The sequence below is a fragment of the Bombyx mori genome, chromosome 3 (genome assembly GCF_030269925.1).
Source record: "Bombyx mori chromosome 3, ASM3026992v2".
Lineage (NCBI taxonomy): Eukaryota > Metazoa > Arthropoda > Insecta > Lepidoptera > Bombycidae > Bombyx > Bombyx mori.
The window spans coordinates 4,769,415-4,790,698 of record NC_085109.1 but is presented as its reverse complement, the minus strand read 5'-3'; the positions used below and the strand labels follow the sequence as shown (position 1 = coordinate 4,790,698).

The 21,284-nt window shown below is 42.5% G+C and overlaps 1 protein-coding gene across 1 annotated transcript in view; it reads left to right on the top strand.

Moving 5' to 3' along the window:
* LOC101740617 (MOXD1 homolog 1) overlaps positions 1-21,284 on the top strand; it is a 70,954-nt gene that overhangs the window by 41,096 nt on the left and 8,574 nt on the right. Inside the window, exons 3-6 of the mRNA XM_038018995.2 lie at positions 18,447-18,596; positions 19,051-19,209; positions 19,443-19,755; positions 20,500-20,601. Coding sequence (XP_037874923.1) covers positions 18,447-18,596; positions 19,051-19,209; positions 19,443-19,755; positions 20,500-20,601 — 724 coding nt within the window. The remainder of the gene's footprint in view (positions 1-18,446; positions 18,597-19,050; positions 19,210-19,442; positions 19,756-20,499; positions 20,602-21,284) is intronic.

The following is a 21,284-nucleotide window of genomic DNA, read 5'->3' as shown; positions in this document are numbered from 1 at the left end:
TCAGACTTTGGAGAAGTTTACGTATAGGCGAATCGCTTCGGATTTTGAAAGGATTTTTGAAAGTTTTCCTCAGATTTCCGCGTATTTTACAACGAGCAAAGTTTTGGTTTTTTATGCGTTTTGCGGTCTTTGTTTAATCCAGAAAGTATATTTAAAAAAATCTGAATACAACTGTAGTATTGGAACAAAGATACACTCCTACTTTTGTTTTTCAAATTTAATGTATAGTCATCACTAACTATTATAGTCCATTTCTATATAATAATATGTATAATATCTACTACAATTCTGAGTCCAAGGGTCGGATTCAGGCATCGTGTCTCATGCCATAATAATATCGAACCGCAAGAATACGTGATACACAGACGATTCATTAAATCACTTAACCTACAGACACAGCCCACTGAGTTTCTCGCCGGATCTTCTCAGTTGGTCGCGTTTCCGATCCGGTGGTAGATTCTGCGAAGCACTGCTCTTGATAGGGCCAGTGTTAGCAACACTCCGGTTTGAGCCCTGTGAGCTGACCTACATGTAAGGGCGAAGCTGAAATAGCCTCTCAAGGCTATCAGCATAGGTAGGATTTTTTTTACATCAGTTTTTTTTTTTTTTCTCCTACCTAAGCTGGTAGCCTAGAGAGGCTATTCCAGCGTAACCGTAACTAGTAGGTGAGCTCACGTGGCTCAAACCTGACGACAATGCTAACATGAACCCTAGCAAGAGTCGTGCTTCGCAGAATCTACCACCGGATCGGAATCGCGACCCACTGAGAAGATCCGGCGAGAAACTCAGTGGGCTGTGTCTGAGAGTTAATTTACTCGTCGAGCCCTTCGTCGCAAGCGACGGGTTCGACGAGAACGGTGACCGGTGCTTGAAGTACTTAGAAGCACCGTTAGTGGATCGGGAGGATCCGAGATGACGTGTTTTGGGCGACGTCGACTACTTTCCATTCTGTCCGCAGGATTGGGAATGATATATCAGTATCTTTGTTAGTCCATATCAATTTCAAGATCGTTCCTATACATACATCTGTAAAGTCGAATCAAACAAACCAGATGTCATCAAACGATCATTTCGACAAATACATTATCCAACTCACGTTCTGTTCGGTCGACTTACTTAAAATTCCTTTAACGGTGCAGCATTCTAAATTAAGGAACACAGTATTGTGTATCACACACTTATGGGAATACGTACGTGGAATATCAAATCGTTATACATGTTTTTAGATACGAATGAGCAATCTTTATATTTGAGTCGACTATTATCAAAGCCGGCAATGTGACTTTTGGACAATTATTGGTAAATCAGAAAAACGAATTATTGACTTTGTATTCCATTGGCAGTCACAAAACTCTTCTGAACGACATCTTAGATAAATAACAGGTTAAGTATTATTAACCTTTATTTAATGCAGGTTTTGAACCGTATTCTTTGAAGGAGACGATTATATTCAAATCAATCTGTATTGACATATCAATAACATTTTTTTTTGTCGAAATGCACAGATTGCCACCTTTGATCATAGACGACTCATTTGTCTTGTGTAATTCGGTACCGTGTCATGCTTAACACCGAATTACATTAAGTAAATAGAAACGATACTATGTTGCAGTTTAAGTAGGCAACACTGGCTTTCTTAGAATCAGTGCTTGTATAATTACGTGCCTTGTAAGGTTAATGTGTGTATGTGATAAATTATCAAACAGTACCTTTGGGGTAAAAGACGCATTGAGGATCTTTTTTTTTTTAATACTTGTAAATAAAAGACTGAGTAATAGGCACTAGCACCCTGTCTATTTCTGCCGTGAAGCAGTAATGTGTTTCGGTTTGAGTAGCCATTGTACGGTAAAAATATAACTCGTGTCTCAAGATGGGTGACGGCATTTAGATTGTTGATTTTTATGGGCTTCGGTAACCATTTAATACCAGGTTAGCTGTGAGCTCTTTGACTTATTAAGCAATAACAATAAATTTGATATAATCGGTAAAAACGGCATTACGCGAATTGTGTCTGTAGGTGAAGTTGGACAGTGAAGTCGAGATCATTGACTATTTGAAAGATTACTATTCGCAAGATGCGTTTTTAGTAATTTAAAATTACAACATGGATAAATTGTATCTAATTTAAGCATCATTCGGCCAGATGAGTCACAGTCTAGACTAGAGACGGAACTGAGGTAACGAGATTGCATCAATCCTTGCTCTTGATTTATGATGTTACTAAAGAAAAACACGCCGTCTATATCGCGGAATGATTTACGCGCTGCCCAGGAAAAAAAAAACAATGAATCATTATTTGATCGTGGTTAAATTATTTAGCCTTTTCCTCTATTTGTTAACGAAATATAATTAATAGATATCAATAAAAATTTCGTGAAGTATCAGCGTGAATATAATGAACGTTTTCTCACAAAAATTTGACCACATTTAATGAATGGTCAATAGTTTTACCTGTCGTTATTAAAAATATTAACTCTAAGAGAATTATTATTATAGAAGTACCACCACACCCCCTATTTCTGCCGTGAAGCAGTAATGCGTTTCGGTTTGAAGGGTGGGGAGGCCGTTACTATACTTGAGACCTTAGAACTTATATCTCAAGGTGGGTGACGCATTTACGTTGTAGATTTATATGGGCTTCAGTAACCACCTAACTTCAGGCGTGCTATGAGCTCCTCCAGCCATCTAAGCAATAAAAAAATAAAAATAATTCTTCTTCGTTCTTTTGGATAACATTAAATTATGAAAAAGAATAGGCAGCGTATTTTTTTCAACCGAACAAAATACATTATGGAAATTATTATAATAATAACAACAAGAATCACTTTAAGTAACTTTCGAAGTGAGGAAAAGTTAGGGATTGCTTCAAAATATGTATACAATATTAATTCAGCGATTTCGTTTTGATCTCACAAACGGGTTTCTTCTAATAAATGTGATTAAAGAAATTGATTCATTACATATCGTTAAAGCATAATCATGATCCCGTAATCCAAAGCGAATGTACATAGAGAACAACCTTCCATCACACAGGACGTTGACCCCGCGTCATTTTGCGTTCCATTGCGTGTTATCAAAAAATAATACACAAATTATTATTATTGTTTAATTTTTTTTTTAGGCTACTCTTTAATGTAACCCCGCCACTGCCATGCTGTGTTCGTGTTCGGAAAATATACATACTTTAAAAATATTAGGAACGTACGGGTTTTAACAAACTGCAAGGTGTATGCGTGCACCTGCTCTGTAATTACACGATAAGAATACATACATATATAAAAGGCTTATTAGATGTATTGAACAGTTCGTATTTAAATGTATACTGATATGTTTTCTTTTGTCTTGGATTCGATTCGGCATTTTCGTGGGTTTTTTTCCTGCCTGATCGCCAGTGGCCACGACAGGCTGTTCTAGCTTCATCGTAGCTGGCGGGTGAGCTCACGAGCCTCAGCCTAAGATAACTTGCTAAAAACAGACTTAGCAAGAACAATGCTTCGCTGAATCTGCTACCGAATCGGAATCGCGACTCATGCCCTAAACACGTCATTTCGGATCCTCCCGATCCATTAACGGTTCTTTTAGGTACCTCAAGCACCGGTCGCCGTCCTCGCCGAAGTCGTCGTTTGAGACGAATGGCTCGACGAGTAAATTAACCCATAGACACAGCCCATTGAGTTTTTCGCCGGATATTCTCAATGGGTCTCGTTTCCGATCCGGTGGTAGTTTCTGCGAAGCACTGCTCTTACTAGGGCCAGTGTTAGCAACACTCCCGCTTTGAGCTGCGTGAGCTCACCTACACATCAAAGAGAAGCATAGGTAGAAAAAAAAAGCACAGGAGTTTAGACGAGAAACTCAGTGGTTTGTCTCTATGGGTGAAATTGCAAGTGATAATTTTTAAAAATAATTATTTGTCGCACATTATTTTTATATTCCAGTTTGTTTGACTCAGATGAGAAAACTGATGCCTGCGAAGGTGTCTACTTCACATTGTTTGTGTCTATCGATGTCAAAAACGTCATTATACAAACGATCATTATCTGTCGGTATCTTTGAGATACAATGTAGACGAAAAAAAAAAAAACCTCGAGGGATTAATGACAATATTCTTGGAAGTCCTTTTGGTAAACTGAATTATTGTTCCCACAAAGATTATTATCGGAACCAGTCATACGCAGATGCAATTCTATCATCGTGTTGCGCAAAACATACCGCCGCGCCGCGCCGTGCCAAAATTGCATTCCTTTCAACCAGGTAACACATAGTTCGTAGACCTTTATGACTATCGATGTAAGGTTCCGTTTTGTCGATTGAATCCGCGGACGATTCGACGTTTATATTTTATGCCTATTGTGTATCGCGATTCTCATGCCTGCCATCAACTTGGATTCTCAAAACTTATTCTTTTGTGTGAACGCATAAAGAATTTTAATGCTTCCGCTGCGATATTAGATACAATTGCGCTAGACTGCATAACGGCTCGCTTTATAGTAATTTGCCTGTCTCGTTTATATTTCTGCGCATGTCAGCGTTGCGTCTGTTCAAATGAGCACTGTCTACTCGCATTTATGTACCTACTTAGATTCCTATTCTTTATTTTTATTGCTGAGATGGGTGGACGAGCTCACAGCCCACCTGGCGTTAAGTGGTTACTGGAGACCATAGACATCTACAACGTAAATGCGCCACCAATCTCCAGACCTTCCAGACCGGAAAGGCCGCCTGCTTCGTAGTAGAAATAGCTGGACGAGAGAGAAGTTTGTTTTCAGTTTCCATATTAACATTGTTACATTTTTTTTATTGCTTAGATGGGTGGACGAGCTCACAGCCCACCTAGTGTTAAGTGGTCACTGGAACCATCCACCTTGAGATATAAGTTCTAAGGTCTCAAGTATAGTTACAACGGCTGCCCCCCCACCCTTCAAACCGAAACGCATTACTGCTTTACGGCAGAAATAGGCGGAGTGGTGGTACCTACCCGTGCGGACTCACAACAGGTCCTACCACCAGTAATTCGTATTAAAAATTAAAATACATTGATCGCGCATAATCAGATCGAACTTCACTAACATTGCTTAAGAGGTTTCCCGATCACGCGATCCGTATATCATTAAAATGTGATTGAGACTGAACGTCACGCAGTGCGCCTCCAGAATCAGAACCGTTCTCGTTTGAATAAATAATTTACTTAAAATACCATCTAAGGGTAACGCGTGCTACGAATACAAATATAACCCAGGAAAGTGTACAATTTATTTAGAAAAATAAAAGCGTGAGACGAATAATTTAGTATAAAAGCAAATCGCACGCACTAACTACATTACCTAGAATGAAATTGATCATTTACAAAAGTTAATGTATACGATTTATTTCTCGAAAACTTCTGTGTTTTTAGCAAACTTTAAAAACGGAGGAGGTTATCGACTGTATATTTTATGAGCGTTTCCTCAAAACTTTGATGATAATTTCTTTTTATTTGAAGACTAGTGCTTCTAGTGTAGACTCTATTTAGCAAGCCCATTATTATTATTCGAGTCGTTATTAATAATGTATATTTGATGATATTATCGGTCTATGTTGAAATTGTTTTTCTTTTTTGATAAAATTCTGTAATAAATGTCTTGCATATTTGTTTTAAACTAGTGGTCCCCTGGTAGTCGAAATTCGACTATAACTAATGGAAATTATAAGTTTGTACACTATTATGATTCTATTGTCAAGGACTGATATACTTCTTTAATCACAGATTTCGTCAAGACTACGCTTTAGACAAATATTAATAAAGAGAAAACAATATTTAATCTATTCTCAATTTGACAGACTGCAAAGAAAAGTTTGACAATAAACAAATGGTATACATGCGTGTGTGTGTCAAATACATGGTAGTTTGTGTAATGTTTTCTTTATTGATTTAATGTATCTTTTATGCATTATTTAAAAAAAATATTAGCATTGTGCACTTCTTCTCTATATTCTGTATAAGTGTGGGAAATTTCATACTCCTCCGTCCGCGCAATTTTCGTAAAAAGGGATACAAAGTTTTTGCTTCACGTATTAATATATAGATATCCAATCACGATACCACGAGAAATAGAGCAATTATAAAGCGAACTCGCTTCTACGCTAATAAATAACTTATAACTATATATTAATACGTGAAGCAAAAACTTTGTATCCCTTTTTACGAAAATTGCGTGGACGGAGGAGTATGAAATTTTCCACACTTATACAGAATATAGAGAAGAAGTGCACAATGCTAATATTTTTTTTAAATAATGCATCTAAGATACATTAAATCAATAGAGAAAACATTACACACACTACATACAATGTATTTGACGCACACACGCATGCATACTATTTATTGTCAAACTTTTGTTCTTGACGTCTGTTGTCAAATTGAGAATAGATAAAATATTTTTTGTCTTTGTTAATATTTTTTATAGTGTAGTCGTGGCGAAATTTGTCATTATAGAAATATAAAATACAATCATAATAGTGTACAAACTTACAATTCCAATTAATTATAGTTGAATTTCGACTACTGCGGGACCTCTACTTTACATTACAACACGTAATGAATAATAACTTCCTATTTTATTATTCACAATAACAATACAAAGTTGGCACCAAAACGAAGCACAGCGTAAGAAAACAGGTCCGTCGAGTTGATATCTGAACAATTAAACCGGGGGTATGATATAATGTTTTTTTTTTTAAATTTACAACCGTGGGAAAGAACCTCGGTGTGTTGCGAGTTAAATCGGCAAATAAACTCATGCCGAAGATAGTTCTGTGTTCGGTCGTTTATCGTGTCGAATGTAGGCGCTTCGTATTTAATAAACGTTTATAATTTTGTTTTAAAATTTGGGTGAATTTATGTTTGAGAGCGAGTTAATGCCGCGATCTAAAATCAAAAGCCGAAACTCGAAGTTTCAGTTTTTTGCACAAATAATCGATTTTTGTATAGTTTTTTTGGAACGAAGTTCCTTATGGGACGATGCGGAGGGGTACCCTAACCAGAAAAAAACGTCCGTAACGTAAGATTTTTATTAGTAATGCACACAGTGTACGACTTAACTTTGTAATAACGTACAAAAAAAACATATTTTTTTATCATTCATTGACCACGATCTAAGAGCGTTCGTTTGCGCAATACACTATCTCTCATTCAAACAACCCTGAATGAAGTGTACCACAATAAGTTCGCACGTTACCGAATGACCGTGGGTTGTTGCGAAACCTCCAGTTTTATTTTTATTTTTTATTTTTTTATTTATGCCTCGAATAGAACTTAAAATTAATATTTTTATAATGAAGAACTTCGTTCCTATCCGGTGTCCCACGACACCACGCATCTTTTTTTTGTCTTTTTACTAAAGTGGCGCAGGACTAGGTTTTTGAGCGTGTCCATGTTTATGTCTAATTCTTCGACACCCTTAAAGCCTAAACCTTTCAACATATCAGGCGTCATTACATTCCTCTCAGTCGTGGGATATAAGTATTACAATACTGTAGCGGCGAAAACAAAAAAAATGTGAATATAACTTAGTTACCTATGGCTTTTAGTTAGTAGAGTTTAGTTTTAACTTTTAAGTAGTTAGTTTTAACTTTACAAATTTTTTTTTATTTGTTTTTTATATTGTTATTTTTAGTTAGTATTTTAAATCCAGAATCGGGTTTTTAGATAAAATTGTATAAAGTTAGCACATCACTTACGCGTTACGTACGAAGCGTGTTTGTTACCCGAGACGATTCGAAATCGAAGTACGAAAATGAAGAAAACTAGATTACTATACAACGCAAAAGAAGTTTCACTTCTTTCACGTGCACCAAGTTGCACGCGCACCTTTTTTTTTTTTTATTCAGTGAAGAAATTGCTTAAATTTCCTCGATCTTCTCATACGTATCTCAATATTATATTATCGACGATCTCAACTCGTCTAGATGAAGATTCGTTCACACCAAGTTGTCAAAGTAACCCCAATCACTGAAACCTCAAGACTTACATTTATTTCATTTCTTAAATGGATCTTTTGTTGTGTTGTTATCATTTTGATGAAAAAAAAAAACATAATATTATCTATAATAAAGATTGATATTGATTAACACTAAAGCTCGTCTAAACTATTAATCAAAACAAATAATTGTAATTACTTTAATGCTCTGAACACATCTCTCGATCATTGAACTGATTTAAAACTTAGAATGCAGGCAGTGTCCTTTTCACACGAAAATAAATATATAGAGAATCCTCATAAAGCTTCACATGCGGTTATGTATTTTATACAATTATTTCTAGTGTTTTTTTTGTAATATTATGTCTATAATCTTCAGAATACAGCGAACATTTGCGCGTACCGCCCTATCATTACAAAGCCAGGTGCTCAAACAGAAGGCATGACACGTGCTAGCGACATCTGCCGCCCAAAAAAAAAAAAACAATAATAAAAGTCGGATTTATCTTTATAAGTCGAACATCTGTTTGAAAGCGTCATCAGCTGTTTGGAAATGTGGTTGCAGTTTCATCGCTTTGTCCGATTTTAAATAATGTCAAAAGATTTGTTCTGCGGTCTTTAATAGACGGGGGGTCTTGGCATATACTACTAGTGATCACCGAGGGGAGGGAGAGGTCGAAAAAACTAAAAAAATAAGTCACGTAGTATGGGTACGTTCCCTAATGTGGATTTTAATGGTTCAATGATTAACAAAATAAATCGATATTTTTGAAATAGACATTTAACTCAATCGTCTCAGCTCTATTGTTCGTTTGAAGATTAGTGTCTGGTAGTTAGTACTACCAGATAAAGGTATATAACTACAGTAAAAAAATAATTGTAAATAGACACTCTTTAACAAAAACCGACTTCAAATAGAAAAAAAAAAGATATTCCAAAACAAATTAATATAGACTAAAAACTATAATCATCAAAATCTGTTGGCGTGATATTGCGTTATTGAGTTATTCATCTATTTGTCGCGCACGTACTTAATGCAAATTTAAGACTTATATGGTTTCCTCATGGATACCATTATCAGAACTGGACTAAATTGAAATGGGACCACACGGGAAGCGTCAACTTTCTAATAAAAAATTAATCATCAAAATCATCGAGTCGTCGTGGCCTAACGGATAAGACGTCCGATGTATTCGTGTTGAGCGATGCACCGGTGTTCGAATCTCAGGCGGGTACCAATTTTTCTAATGAAATATGTACTCAACAAATGCTCACAATTGACTTCCACGGTGAAGGAATAACATCGTGTAATAAAAATGAAACCCGCAAAATTATAAATTGCGTAATTACTGGTGGTAGGACCTCTTGTGAGTCCGCGCGGGTGGGTACCACCGCCCTGCCTATTTCTGCCGTGAAGCAGTAATGCGTTTCGGTTCGAATACTTGAGACCTTAGAACTTATATCTCAAGGTGGGTGGCGCATTTACATTGTAAATTTATGTGGGCTTCAGTACCCACTTAATATCAGGTGGGCTGTGAGCTCGTCAAACCATCTAAGCAATAAAAAAAAAAAAATTGACTCACCCAGTCAAAAGTTATGAGGTAACAAACATAAAAAAATACAGTCGAATTGAGAACTTCCTCCTTTTTTAAAGTCGGTTAAAAATATGCATCCGACTTGTCGTTTAAATATCACATTCCAAAATGCAGCTGGGTAACTTTTGTTTTGGTTGCTCCTAACCGCAAGTTCCTCCTCTAAATATTTGTACGGCTTCGCTTTTACCAGAAATAATACTTCCGAAACGATACCAATGAAGTGCACAGGCGATCCAGTTTTTGCGCCAGTTAAAAAAAAAAGTAGAAAATTATAACATTTTTTCATGGTATGAAATTGCAGAAATGAATGACGAACTCTCTTTTATATGATAAAAAGGGGTTATAAGAACGCACCTCGACAAAGCGTCGCGACAGTGTAACCCTCTTATCGTTCTCTAATAATTATTAATAATAATCAATGGCTAAAGATATAAAGGCTAATAATTAATTATCAGACCCAGGCGATGGGGCAACGCAAACGTCCTAAACATGTCTTCGAATCAACTCTCGGTGCTTAGGCTTTTCAAGTACCGGTCACCGTCCACGTCGAACTCGTCGTGAAGTTCGACAAACAATGTAGACCATAGATACAATCGACTGATTTTCTCGCCGGCTTATCTCAGGATCCGGTGGTAGATTCAGCGAAGCACTGCTCTTTGTTAAGGCCATCTTACCATCAGGTATGCTCGTCTGCCTACAAGGGCAATAAAAAAAAAGGCCAGTGTTAGCAAAATACCAGGTTAAATCCCGTGAACTCGCTCATCTAAGCCTGAAATAGCCCCTTCTGCTACTAGCGAATAGGTACGGGAAAACGAATTATGAGAACGATAGAAAGCATTTTGATCTGTAGCAGAAATTTTTAAACGGTTATCTGACAGAGATGACCGTTTATTATGTTAAGGATGTAAAACTCAAAATCATAGCCAGAGCGCTACGAGTGCAATCAGTGTGCTTAGTGCGAGTTTCTTAACGTTCTCGATAGCGTCGTGGGGTCGTCGTACCCCCTTAGGGGGGGCACGGAGCGGGCCTCGGGGAAACCCCTCTGCCCGGACATGTAGCTCCCTGCCTAATAAGGCAGGGGTGATGCACTGCTGGATGGGGTATCAGGCAGGCGTGATGTTATGTGTGGGGTCGACTTCTTTTTTCTTCACTCTTCTCTTCTTCTCTTCTTTCTTCCTTCTTCTTCTTCTTTCTTCCCTTCTTCCGGGGGCGGCTGCTGCTCTCCTCAATATTTTTTTTTTTTTGTTTTTTTTTTTTTTTTTTTTTTTTTTTTCCCCTACACTATTTACAATTACATCTTAACCTAACTTAACCTAAAGTAAACCTAACTTAATCTAACTTACATCTAAGTGACGGCAGCGCGCCGTTCCTGCACTCCGTGGAGTGCCGGGACAGCGCGCGCCGTCACACCTAAACTAATCCTAATCTAACTTAACCTAACATAACCTAGCTAACCTAATATGGGGGAGAGAGCGAATCCGCACTCCACGCTACAGTCCTCTCCCCCTCTCCCCATCGTTATACAATATTGATGGGGGGGAGGATTGTAGCGGGTAAGAACACCCCATCCCAAAAGGGGGTGGGGGGTGGGGTCAAAGCCCCTCATGGAAATGAGGCTGCACCTACGGGGTGCAGCCGCGGTCCCCATACGGGGGACCCGCCAAACGGGCAAGAGGCGTGGGGCTAGAGGCTGATGAAACTCAGCTCCGAGAGGGGCGCTCATAGGTCCTCCCCGGCCTCACAGCCGGCGAGGAGCTTTATCTCCGAACGATCGTCGGGGGTACCAATAGCTCCCGCGGCAACGCCGTACCATCCGGTGGTCTGGCGTGCAGCGGGGCTATGTTGTGGAGATGCTCATGGGGCCCGTTTTCGGCTCGCTCGTACATATTACGGGCGAGCCTAGTCACAAACTCCACGAGCGACTCCACCCCTAGGTCCCGGGCAATAACGTCATTTCTGACGTACTGCCCGGCCCCGACGATAATGCGGAGGGAAAGACTCTGCTGGGCCTGCAACCTAGATCGCTGGGACGGCGACAACAGGTGATACCAGGCCACAGCAGCGTATGTGAGGCGGGAACGGACGTATGTCTTGTAAATGGCGAGTTTGGTCCTGGTCGGAAGCCCGGACGCAAACACCGGCCGCAACAAGAACATGGCCGCGCGAGCCTGACCGATGACTCGGTTGACGTGCGCGACCATGCTCAAAGAGCGGTCGATGTCGCATCCGAGATACCGGACCGTGGTCCTGAACTCGACATTCACACCTCGGAGGCTGAGTTTCTTTGGGACGACTCTGATACGGACCGGACCGTAGAGTAAGGCCGCGGTCTTTCCCACATTGACCGCGACTCTCCAACGGTCCAGCCACTGGGGCAGTATGTCCAAAAGCCTCTGCATCCTCATGATGGCTGCAGAGGGGAACGGGGAGGACGAGAAGTAGGCCGAGTCGTCAGCGAACAAGGCCAACTTCACGTCCTCCTCCCACGCCCGAAGGTGACCCTCCAGGGTGGGAATGTCATTAGTGTAGAGGGCGTATAGGATAGGTGATAGGACACTACCCTGGGGAACCCCGGCCGTAATGGGACGCACGGAAGACCGTGCGCCCTCGACCGCGACAAAGAAGGTTCTGCCCTCCAGATACGACCCGAGCAGTCGCACGTGAGCGTGCGGTAGGCCCGCGTCCCGCAGCTTGTGGACCAGCCCCTCGTGCCACACACGGTCGAAGGCCTTCTCGATATCGAGGAGGACCGCGACCGTGTATTGGCCCGAGTTTCGCCGGTCCGCCAAGTGATGCAGGACACGGGTCAGTTGCAGAGTCGTCGAGTGGCCGCTTCTAAAGCCGAATTGCTCCGGCCTGAGGAGAATATACGGCGATATTCTCCTCAGGAGCAGCCGCTCGAACAACTTGCCCACGTGCGAGAGCAAGGTAATCGGTCGGTAACTGGAGGGCTTTCTCCTGTCCTTGCCGGGTTTGGGCAAGACGATGATCTTGCCCAGTTTCCAAGTTCCAGGGAAGTGTCCTACCCGGAGAATGGAATTAAACAATCGTGTCATTGCTGACACGATTGAGGGAGGGAGGTTTTGCAGGGCGAGGGGAGGAATACCGTCCTCGCCGGGGGCTTTGCGCCTCTTCATCAACTTGATGAGGAGGCGCACCTCGCTGGGAGTGACTAAGTCGTCATCTCCCAGCTCGACTCCCGGCGATTCCGGTTTGAGGAATTGGATTACACCCTCTGACACCTCGCGATGGAATGCAGCCATCGAGGGTGCAGAGACATTCGGAGTGAACTGCCGCTCCAGCGAGTTGGCCAGGACTTCGGCACGAGCCAACGGTGTAAAACACCGTCTTCCCCCCTCGTCCTCCAAGGGGCAAGTGGGGGAAGGCTTGTTGGTGAGCCGGCGACAGATGCGGTGAAGGGGGGCCATCGTACGGTCGTCGGACGCGTCCAACAGTCCCCCCTCCCAGGAATCACCCCGGTAAGTCCGCATCCTAGTCGCCAGCTCCCCCTCAAGTCGGTTGAGCTCGCGCTTAATCCTGGGACACCTAGATGTCGCCCAGAGCCTCCTCAGTGCCCTCTTCCGACGAATTAACGTCTTGAGGTGCACCGGGAGTTCCGCTCTGGGCCCCCCGCTGGGTACCAGAGTCGTCACTTGGTCCAGGGCTCCCCTGATGGTGTCGACGAGACGGGAAGCCGCCGTGTCGACCTCATCAGGGGTAGACGGGTCTTGAAACAAGGATTGGTCGGCCAGCAGTCCCGTAAAGGACTGCCAGTCGACCCTAGGCCTGAGAGGGGATGTCGCGACCCGAGTGAGCCCCAAACCCACCGTGACCAAGATCGGTAGGTGAGGGGTACTCAGGTCGTACAGTGCCTCTATCGCTAGAGGGCACTGTAGCCCCTTGTGAACACACACGTCCAATACGTCCGGTTGGTACCGGGCCAACGTTGGAACGTGTGTGGGTTCGTTGGGGCCGACCACGCAGTAGTCCCCCCTTTCGGCATCCTCGTACAATCGCCTTCCGGGCGGCGTGATGATTCGGGAGCCCCAAGCGACATGTTTCGCATTGAGGTCCCCGACCACCAAGGCCGGATGGCGATCATGGTTCAAGGCCCGTCTAATATCGTCCTCGACAAAATCAGGACCCGGGGGTCGATACGCGGCATAAATCCGCAATTCGGCCCCCGGTACGTGGACCCTCACCCCGACCGTTCTGGTAGAGGCGAAGGTCAGTAGCTCAAGCTCCTCGTGCACCACGTCCCTCCTGACGAGCGCCGCAGTGCCCCTGAACGGGTGCCCGTTGGAGGTCAGTTCGTCCCGTCGGTACACGAAGTAGTTGGGCATCCTAAAATCTTGTCGAGGTTTGAGCTTGGTCTCGCCCAGGAGGATAACCTGCGGGTCATACTCCTGGGCGAGTCGGATGAGCTCCGACCTCCGGGACCCTATCCCGTCGGGGTTCCAGTAGATGATGCGCAGCTCCTGGCTAGCCATTGAGCTGCGCAATCATCCGGTAGAACCCCGCGAGCAAGGCCCCGAAGGGACTGGCTCCCGAGGCGATCTCTCGGATCACTCCGGAGATCACCTCGGACAGTTTCTCCCACAGGGAGAGGAGCCAGGCAGCGAAGCCGGCAGGCTGCGTGTCCTGTCGGCCGCTGCGCCGCTCTCTCTGCGGGCGGGGTGGTAATGGGGGCTGTATGCCTGAAGTGGCCGGTTGTGCCTGGGGCAATGAAGATGTTCCAGGTTGTTGATCATCGATTATGTGGTCGGTAGTGGGGTTGATGTCAACCTCCATGTCTATGGCAGGTATTGCGGGAACCGATGAGGGAGCAGCGTTCTCTAAGGCCTCCCTTCGCGCTTTCTTCATCAATTTCCTTTTGCTCTTTTTTTTCCTGTTTTTAAGGGTTTTTTTATTTGGGGCTTGTGGGGTTGGGGCACCGGCACGGGCCGGAGCGCGGTCTTGTTTTGGGGTCGGTCTTGTTATAGCGAAGCTACGTGGGGTCTGAGTAGGTTTACCCCGCCGCGGAGTGTTGGCTTCAGCCATCAGCGTTGCCGCCGATGGTTCGGCCTCCACTGTGACGGCAGGGGGGATGAATGAGGACGTGGGAGGGCTGGGAAGATTTCCCTTTCCCCTTCCCCTTCCCCTTCGAGGTGGGTGCTACAGCGGAAGGAGCTGCACTCCCGGATCGACGCACCGGTGGCACCGGTGGTACCGGAGGAGGGACGGTTACTCCCATCATCCTGGCCTTCTTGCGGTAGACCGGGCACCGCCTATCAACGGCGGCGTGGTCCTTCCCGCAATTGGCGCAGGAGAATGGGCCGTCCCTCGGCCTCGGGCAGTCCGCTACAGTGTGCTCCGCAGCACATCTCACGCAGCGGACCGCACGGTGACAATTGTGGGAGGCGTGCCCGTAGGCCTGGCAGCGGTGACACTGCGCAGGCCCTCGGGTTGGTCGCCATCCCTCAACCGTCACCCCCGGCAAGTACATCAGTTCGTTGACTGAGTACAAGCGGGCGAGTTCATCCTTTGAGAGGTGATCCAGGGCAACGTGGAACACGTTGCCCGGTCGCCCTCTCTTGGACCGAATGCACCTAGCGTATCGAGCCGGGAACCCCAGCTCCTTCAACGCGTTGGTAACGTCTGCCGTGTCGGTGTCGGCAGGGAGGCCCCGGACAGCTACCTTAGAGGGCATCTCCTCCGCCAGGGCATAGCAGTACCATTTAATGGTACTATCCCTGGCAGAGGCCTCCGACAGGTAGGCCTGGACCGCCCTGTATTCCTCAGCCGACGACGGCAGGAACCTAAAACCAGTGCCGAAGGGTCGCGCCGAGGGGGCGCGGCCTAGGCGCTCCCTAATGGCAGCCATGTGGCGGGGCCAATTAGAAAGGGCCTCCACCATTATTGGCGGGTGTCGGCGCAGTTCCTCCTGGGCGCGACCCTTCGGTCTCGGGGGAGGAACATTTCGATGGACCTGAGTTGAGGGCTTGGGAGTAGTTGGCTTGGAGGCGGCGATAGCCGCATAAGATGTGGACGGAATTGGGTCAGGAAGTTTTCGGACTGAGGGAGGGGGGGGTCGGGTAGCCTCGAGGTCCACATACCTAGTTGAATCTAGGTTGCCCGCCGTGCAACTTGAGGCGGGGGCACCTCGAGTACTATCCGCCATGATAGGAGAGAGTGCTGGAGAGGGAGAACGCGGAGGGGTTCTCAACCTAGGAGCATCTACCGTCCTAGGGAGTGCCCTAGGTTTGGGGATGGGTTTCTTGGGTGAGGGAAGGGATTCCTTTGAGGGGGACGTTGAGCGAGAGGAGGAGGGGGAGGACGAAGCAGATGTGGATGCAGAAGAGGAAGGAGTGACGGAGGTAGCTTCGCTATCGTCACCCTCGGATCTAGAAGAGGGGCCTATCCTCGGTCTCTTGTCTTTCTCCTCAGAAGAGCCCCGGTCGGACTCGGACCTGGCCTTCTTTCGCGGCCGAGGGGTCCCCGAGTTATCGGTCGGTAAGGGAAAGCAACTTTCCCCCGAACCGATTCTCGGCGGTCCCTGGGCCGCTCCAGAAGGCCCGGGCTTATTGTCCGGGCCTGGGCGAGTTTGGGTTTGGGCCAATAGGCTAGTTCCTATTGTGCGTCCCTTATGGGAGGGGCCTGGGGTGCTGATAATGGGGGGGCTCCCCCCTGACATGATTTAGACGACAGTCTACTGAAGCAGGTGACAGGCACCAGCGAACGCTGCTGGTAGTGGGGGTCGATGAACCATATTAACCGGAGAGAGCAAGGACAATCCCGCTCACCATACCGATAAACTAATTTGAAATTAAAGTAAAAGTGTAATTGAAATAATAATTAAGTGAATGTAATTAATGCAAATTAACTATTATTAAATGTGGTTATTAAATTATGACCAATAGTCACAATTTAACACCTCCATAAGCCTAGATATATAGTTTACGTTATAAGGATGAAATAATAAAGAAAATAAGGAACCAAATAAAATTACTATAATAGAAATGTAAGGTTAGTATTAATAACAAAATAAAGTAAAGTTAAAAATTAAAAATAAGAGTTAAAATGTTAGTACTAAGTGCCCACTTATGATGGACCGAGCGTCCACCTGAGTCCGCCGCCAGATGGTCGCAGTTCAAAACTGGCGACTTGATAGCGATACAATATTGCTAAGTTCTGGTGCGGTCGTAGGCACGTAATTAAAAAAGTTATAGAAATTAATTTTAGAAAAATAAATATTAGAGTAATACCTGGAACTATAATTTATTCTATTGCAATTGGTATAAGGTTTAGAAAATTTTTGGAGGATGGTAGTTGTAACTAAATGTGTATTCTATTTGGTTTGTAAAGTTTTAAACGAAGATAATAAAAAAATAAAATATAAATCGAATACGGTAAACTAATACAACCAACTAGGTCAATACTCAAAATGATAGAAAATCAATTTATTTCTATGGTAAGCGGAACGACACCCCTCGGGGTCTATGGGTCGATCTAATTTAATTCTAAATTAATATACTATAAATTTAGAAATGTTTTAGGAAACGAATTGAAAAGATTTGATGTGCTATAATTGAGGGTAGTTGGAAAATAATAAATGTAAAATTAAAATTGAATTGTTATTATAATTAATGAACTAGGCTACTGGACTACAATATCTACAAGACTACACTAACTGTAATGACTAATTAATCTAATATATAAATAAGGAAATAATAAAATAAGAAAAAACTAATAAGGAAATACACCGCGACTCGCTAGCGAGCCTGTCGCTCTGACGACTCAGTTAACTAATTCGTCAACTCGGGTTTGGTTTGCAACCCCTCCTAACCCCAAAGGGTAGGGGAGGACTGGGAACAGACACAGATGGCCAGTCTCGATGGCGCTAACGTAACTCTGTTTTATTCTTAGAATAAATTGAGTACGCAGCTATCCAGGCTGATCAACATCTACCCGCAATTAACAAATGTTAAAGAATGAAAGTGTCAATCAACTTACCTGTTCCCGGGTCCCGAATTTCGTTTGTTCGGGGCGTCACCATACCGACACAACACTTCTGGATAAAACACACTCGCGAAAGGATTCGACAAGACCGCACAGCACAAGCAGTTTTGGTATCCTGGCGCACTGGTGTCCCGGGCTTCGATAGCGTAAAAGTTAACCCCATTTTGTATGCAGTTGGAACAGCGCCCCTAGCGGCAAACGTACGCAAACGATCCCATTCCATACAAATATGAGCTAACTTTGACGCTATCGAGAACGTTAAAAAAACTCGCACTAAGCACACTGAATAATACCGTGTGTGAAATCGCTCTACACGAAAACAATGAAAGGTAATGCTGTAATTAGGATAATGATTTATAATAACATAATACTTATGAAAGATGAATAAGATAAATTATATTTTGCTAATGATTTCGCACGCAGTAGTGGTCATTGTACGTACGGTTGACGAGCGTTCAATGGCCTGATGCGACGCCTTCATTTCGCTACCGTCAGAGTGTGAACTTGCCATACGTATGTTTAAAATCCATACTTTAATTATGTAAATTTGAAAATGTGTTTGTTTGGTTGTCTGTATGTATTACCTTCTTGCACGTCGAAATGAAGCAACGCATTAATATGATTTTCTAAAGTTTTAGGTCATGTTAGTGGCATAAGCTACCTAACTTTTATCCCCCGAAAACATTTTATTCTCCTACGGAAAATTATGATTTGTTATCTTTAGAAAAAAATACGCGATTTCATCCGTTTAACTTTACAGATAGGTTCTGATTGAATTATATACCTTTGGTATATAATTATGGATATAGATAGATAGCGCTTTATGTATCGGCGGATTCGACTATAATTCTTGGTATTAGTAACCGAACTATTTGATTAACCTGAATTCCTATTTCAGGATTGTCACGGACCCGAGCACGAAGATCTACCAGTAGCCGACGACGTTCAGAATTACGAGCTCATATCTGGGTATCAGAATGCGACCCACACGACTGTGGAATTTCGGAGGCAGCTCAACACTTGCGATAGACAAGACTTTGTTATTGGCGTAAGTATTCTATATCTATACTAGTGTGCGCTTAACGATTCAAATTCGACGAACATCACTAAGAAATCACAGTTTCAAATATATTTTATTTTTAAAATTATGTTGGAAAATTTTAAAAGTTTTTCATTTTTTAATATAGTTGAGATTAAAAATCGTAAATAGCTATTAAAATCAGAAAGACAAATAGCATTTAACAGACCATTCAGATTTTTACTATCTTTACACATATAAAAATTTTGCGTCAATTCGTTTGTCCGCGATGAACTTCTGAACTAATGGATCCATTTTTAATAGAACTCACACGCTGTGTGTAGTTTGGTGCAACTTAAGAAACAGGATAGTTTGTATTTCAATTTAAAATCAATTTCTTTTCATTTCCACAGCTCAACTGCAGAAAGGATAATGACCACTCGATCTGATAAGTGGCCTATAGCCAATATTTGTTTTGTTTTAGGAGGACACAGTACAAGTGCTTTGGGCGCTTGGACCTGAGGGCTCAGATGGACAGCTTCCAAAACACATGAAGAGTGGATCTAGACCATTAAGACTTCTGCAACCAGTGTCGAAACCCGAGACGATACCTCTAAAACATTGGGATGTCAGATTGACTAATGTAAGTATTTATATGGGAGTATAGGTATTGGAGTCGTCGTGGCATAAAGATTATGCAGTTGGAACGGCGCCTCTAGTGGCAAACGCAGGCAAACGTTTCACCTCCATATACATTTGATTTAACTTTTACGCTATCGAGAACGTTAAAAAACTCTCACTAAACACACAGATGTATTAACAGTACGTATTCATTTGGTATGTTTAAAATACACGATGTCTTAATTTATATTCTAGTTGACCATCCCCCACGATATGGCAACGCTATTTTGGTGTAAAATCTTCAAAGCTCCGGACTTGCCTAAGAAGCATCATATAATTGGCTACCAACCTCTGATCGATAGTCGGCCAATAAAGAACGGCAAACCCGTCGCAGACAATAATAGTTTTTCGCCTGTACATCATATGGTTCTATATGAATGCGCTGAAGACGAAGACAAACACCTGTGGAACGTTTGGGCTGATAGCGACGGGTATTTTGGACCAATACGGCCAAGTGGTTGGGCTACTTGTGCCAGGCCAATTGCGGCTTGGGCTATTGGATCTCAAGGTAAATAAATACATCAGATATCATTAATCAAGTTCTTTGGGACTTTAAAAGCATTTTCTAAAGTTAAGACCAATAATTAAAACTAGAGCTCCCGCAGTAGTCGAAATTCGACTATAATTAATTGGAATTGTAAGTTTTGTACACTATTATGATTGTATTTTATACTTCTATAATCACAAATTTCGCCAAGACTACACTATAAAAAATATTAACAAAGACAAACAATATTTAATCTATTCTCAAATTGACAACAGATGTCAAAAACAAAAGTTTGACAATAAATAGTATGCATGTGTGTGTGCGTTAAATACATGGTATGTAGTGTGTGTAATGTTTTCTTTATTGATTTAATGTATCTTTTTTTAATTATTTTTAAAAAATATTAGCATTGTGCACTCCTCCTCTGTATTCTCTATGAGTGTGGAAAATTTCATACTGCCCCGTCCGCGCAATTTTCGTAAAAAGGGATACAAAGTTTTTGCTTCACGTATTAATATATAGATAATAAATTAAACATTCAAATACGATTAAAATCTTAATTTAATAATTCAATGTTTTAAGTTTCATAACTAAACAATTCTACTAAAAATCGATAGCATCGAAATGTTCAAATTTCACCGAAACATGTTATTTAAATTAACAACTCAATTAATTGGACGTTATTCATCGCGTCTTAATCTTATCGTCGTAAGGTTCATTATCGTTTGGCGCGAAACTAAATTAATTAGCTTGCGAAATTTTCAGGTGAATTCCTGCCGGAAAGCGTCGGTATACCCTTGGGGGAAGACGGAGGGGTTTCGTTCTACATGCTCGAGGTTCATTACGATAATCAAGCGTTGCACGACGGTGAGTTAATGAACGTAATTTTAAAGTTGGTAATAAGTGATAATTGGTAATTTTAGTCCACTGAGTTTCTCGCCGGATCTTCTCAGTGGGTCGCGTTTCCGATCCGGTAGTAGATTCTGCGAAGCACGGCTCTGGTTAGGGTTCGTGTTAGCAACGTCGTCAGGTTTGAGCCCCGTGAGCTCACCTACTAGTTAAGGTTCCGCTGATATAGCCTCTTAAGGCTATCAGCTTAGGTAGGAAAAAAAAAAAAAAAAGGTTATTTTATTTTTCATCGATAATTAATTGCAGGGGTTAAAGGCAATTTGGTCTAAGCGAAATAGCGCTTAATACGCAACTTTTATCTTTCTAATTAAAGCTGCGTTTTATTTGGTATTAGCATTAAAAGTTCGATGTTTTTAATTTATCTTCAATTAAGCTTACTCCATTTAAATAGCTGAAGAATTGATGTTTTTTTTTTGTTATGACGTTTTTTCCAAATTTTAAACTTTAAATGGCTCTCCTGTAAAGTTTCAAAAATCTCGCTTAAACCAAATAGCTTTTTTTCACGCATCGAATTACCTATTCCTCTTGATGGGGCAATTTTTTTTTTTTTTAGGAAACTTGTAATTTCGATGAATCGCAATGCTATTAAAACATTTCAAACAGCGAAAGAGTCTAAGAGCGACGTTCAAAATCATCTTGTT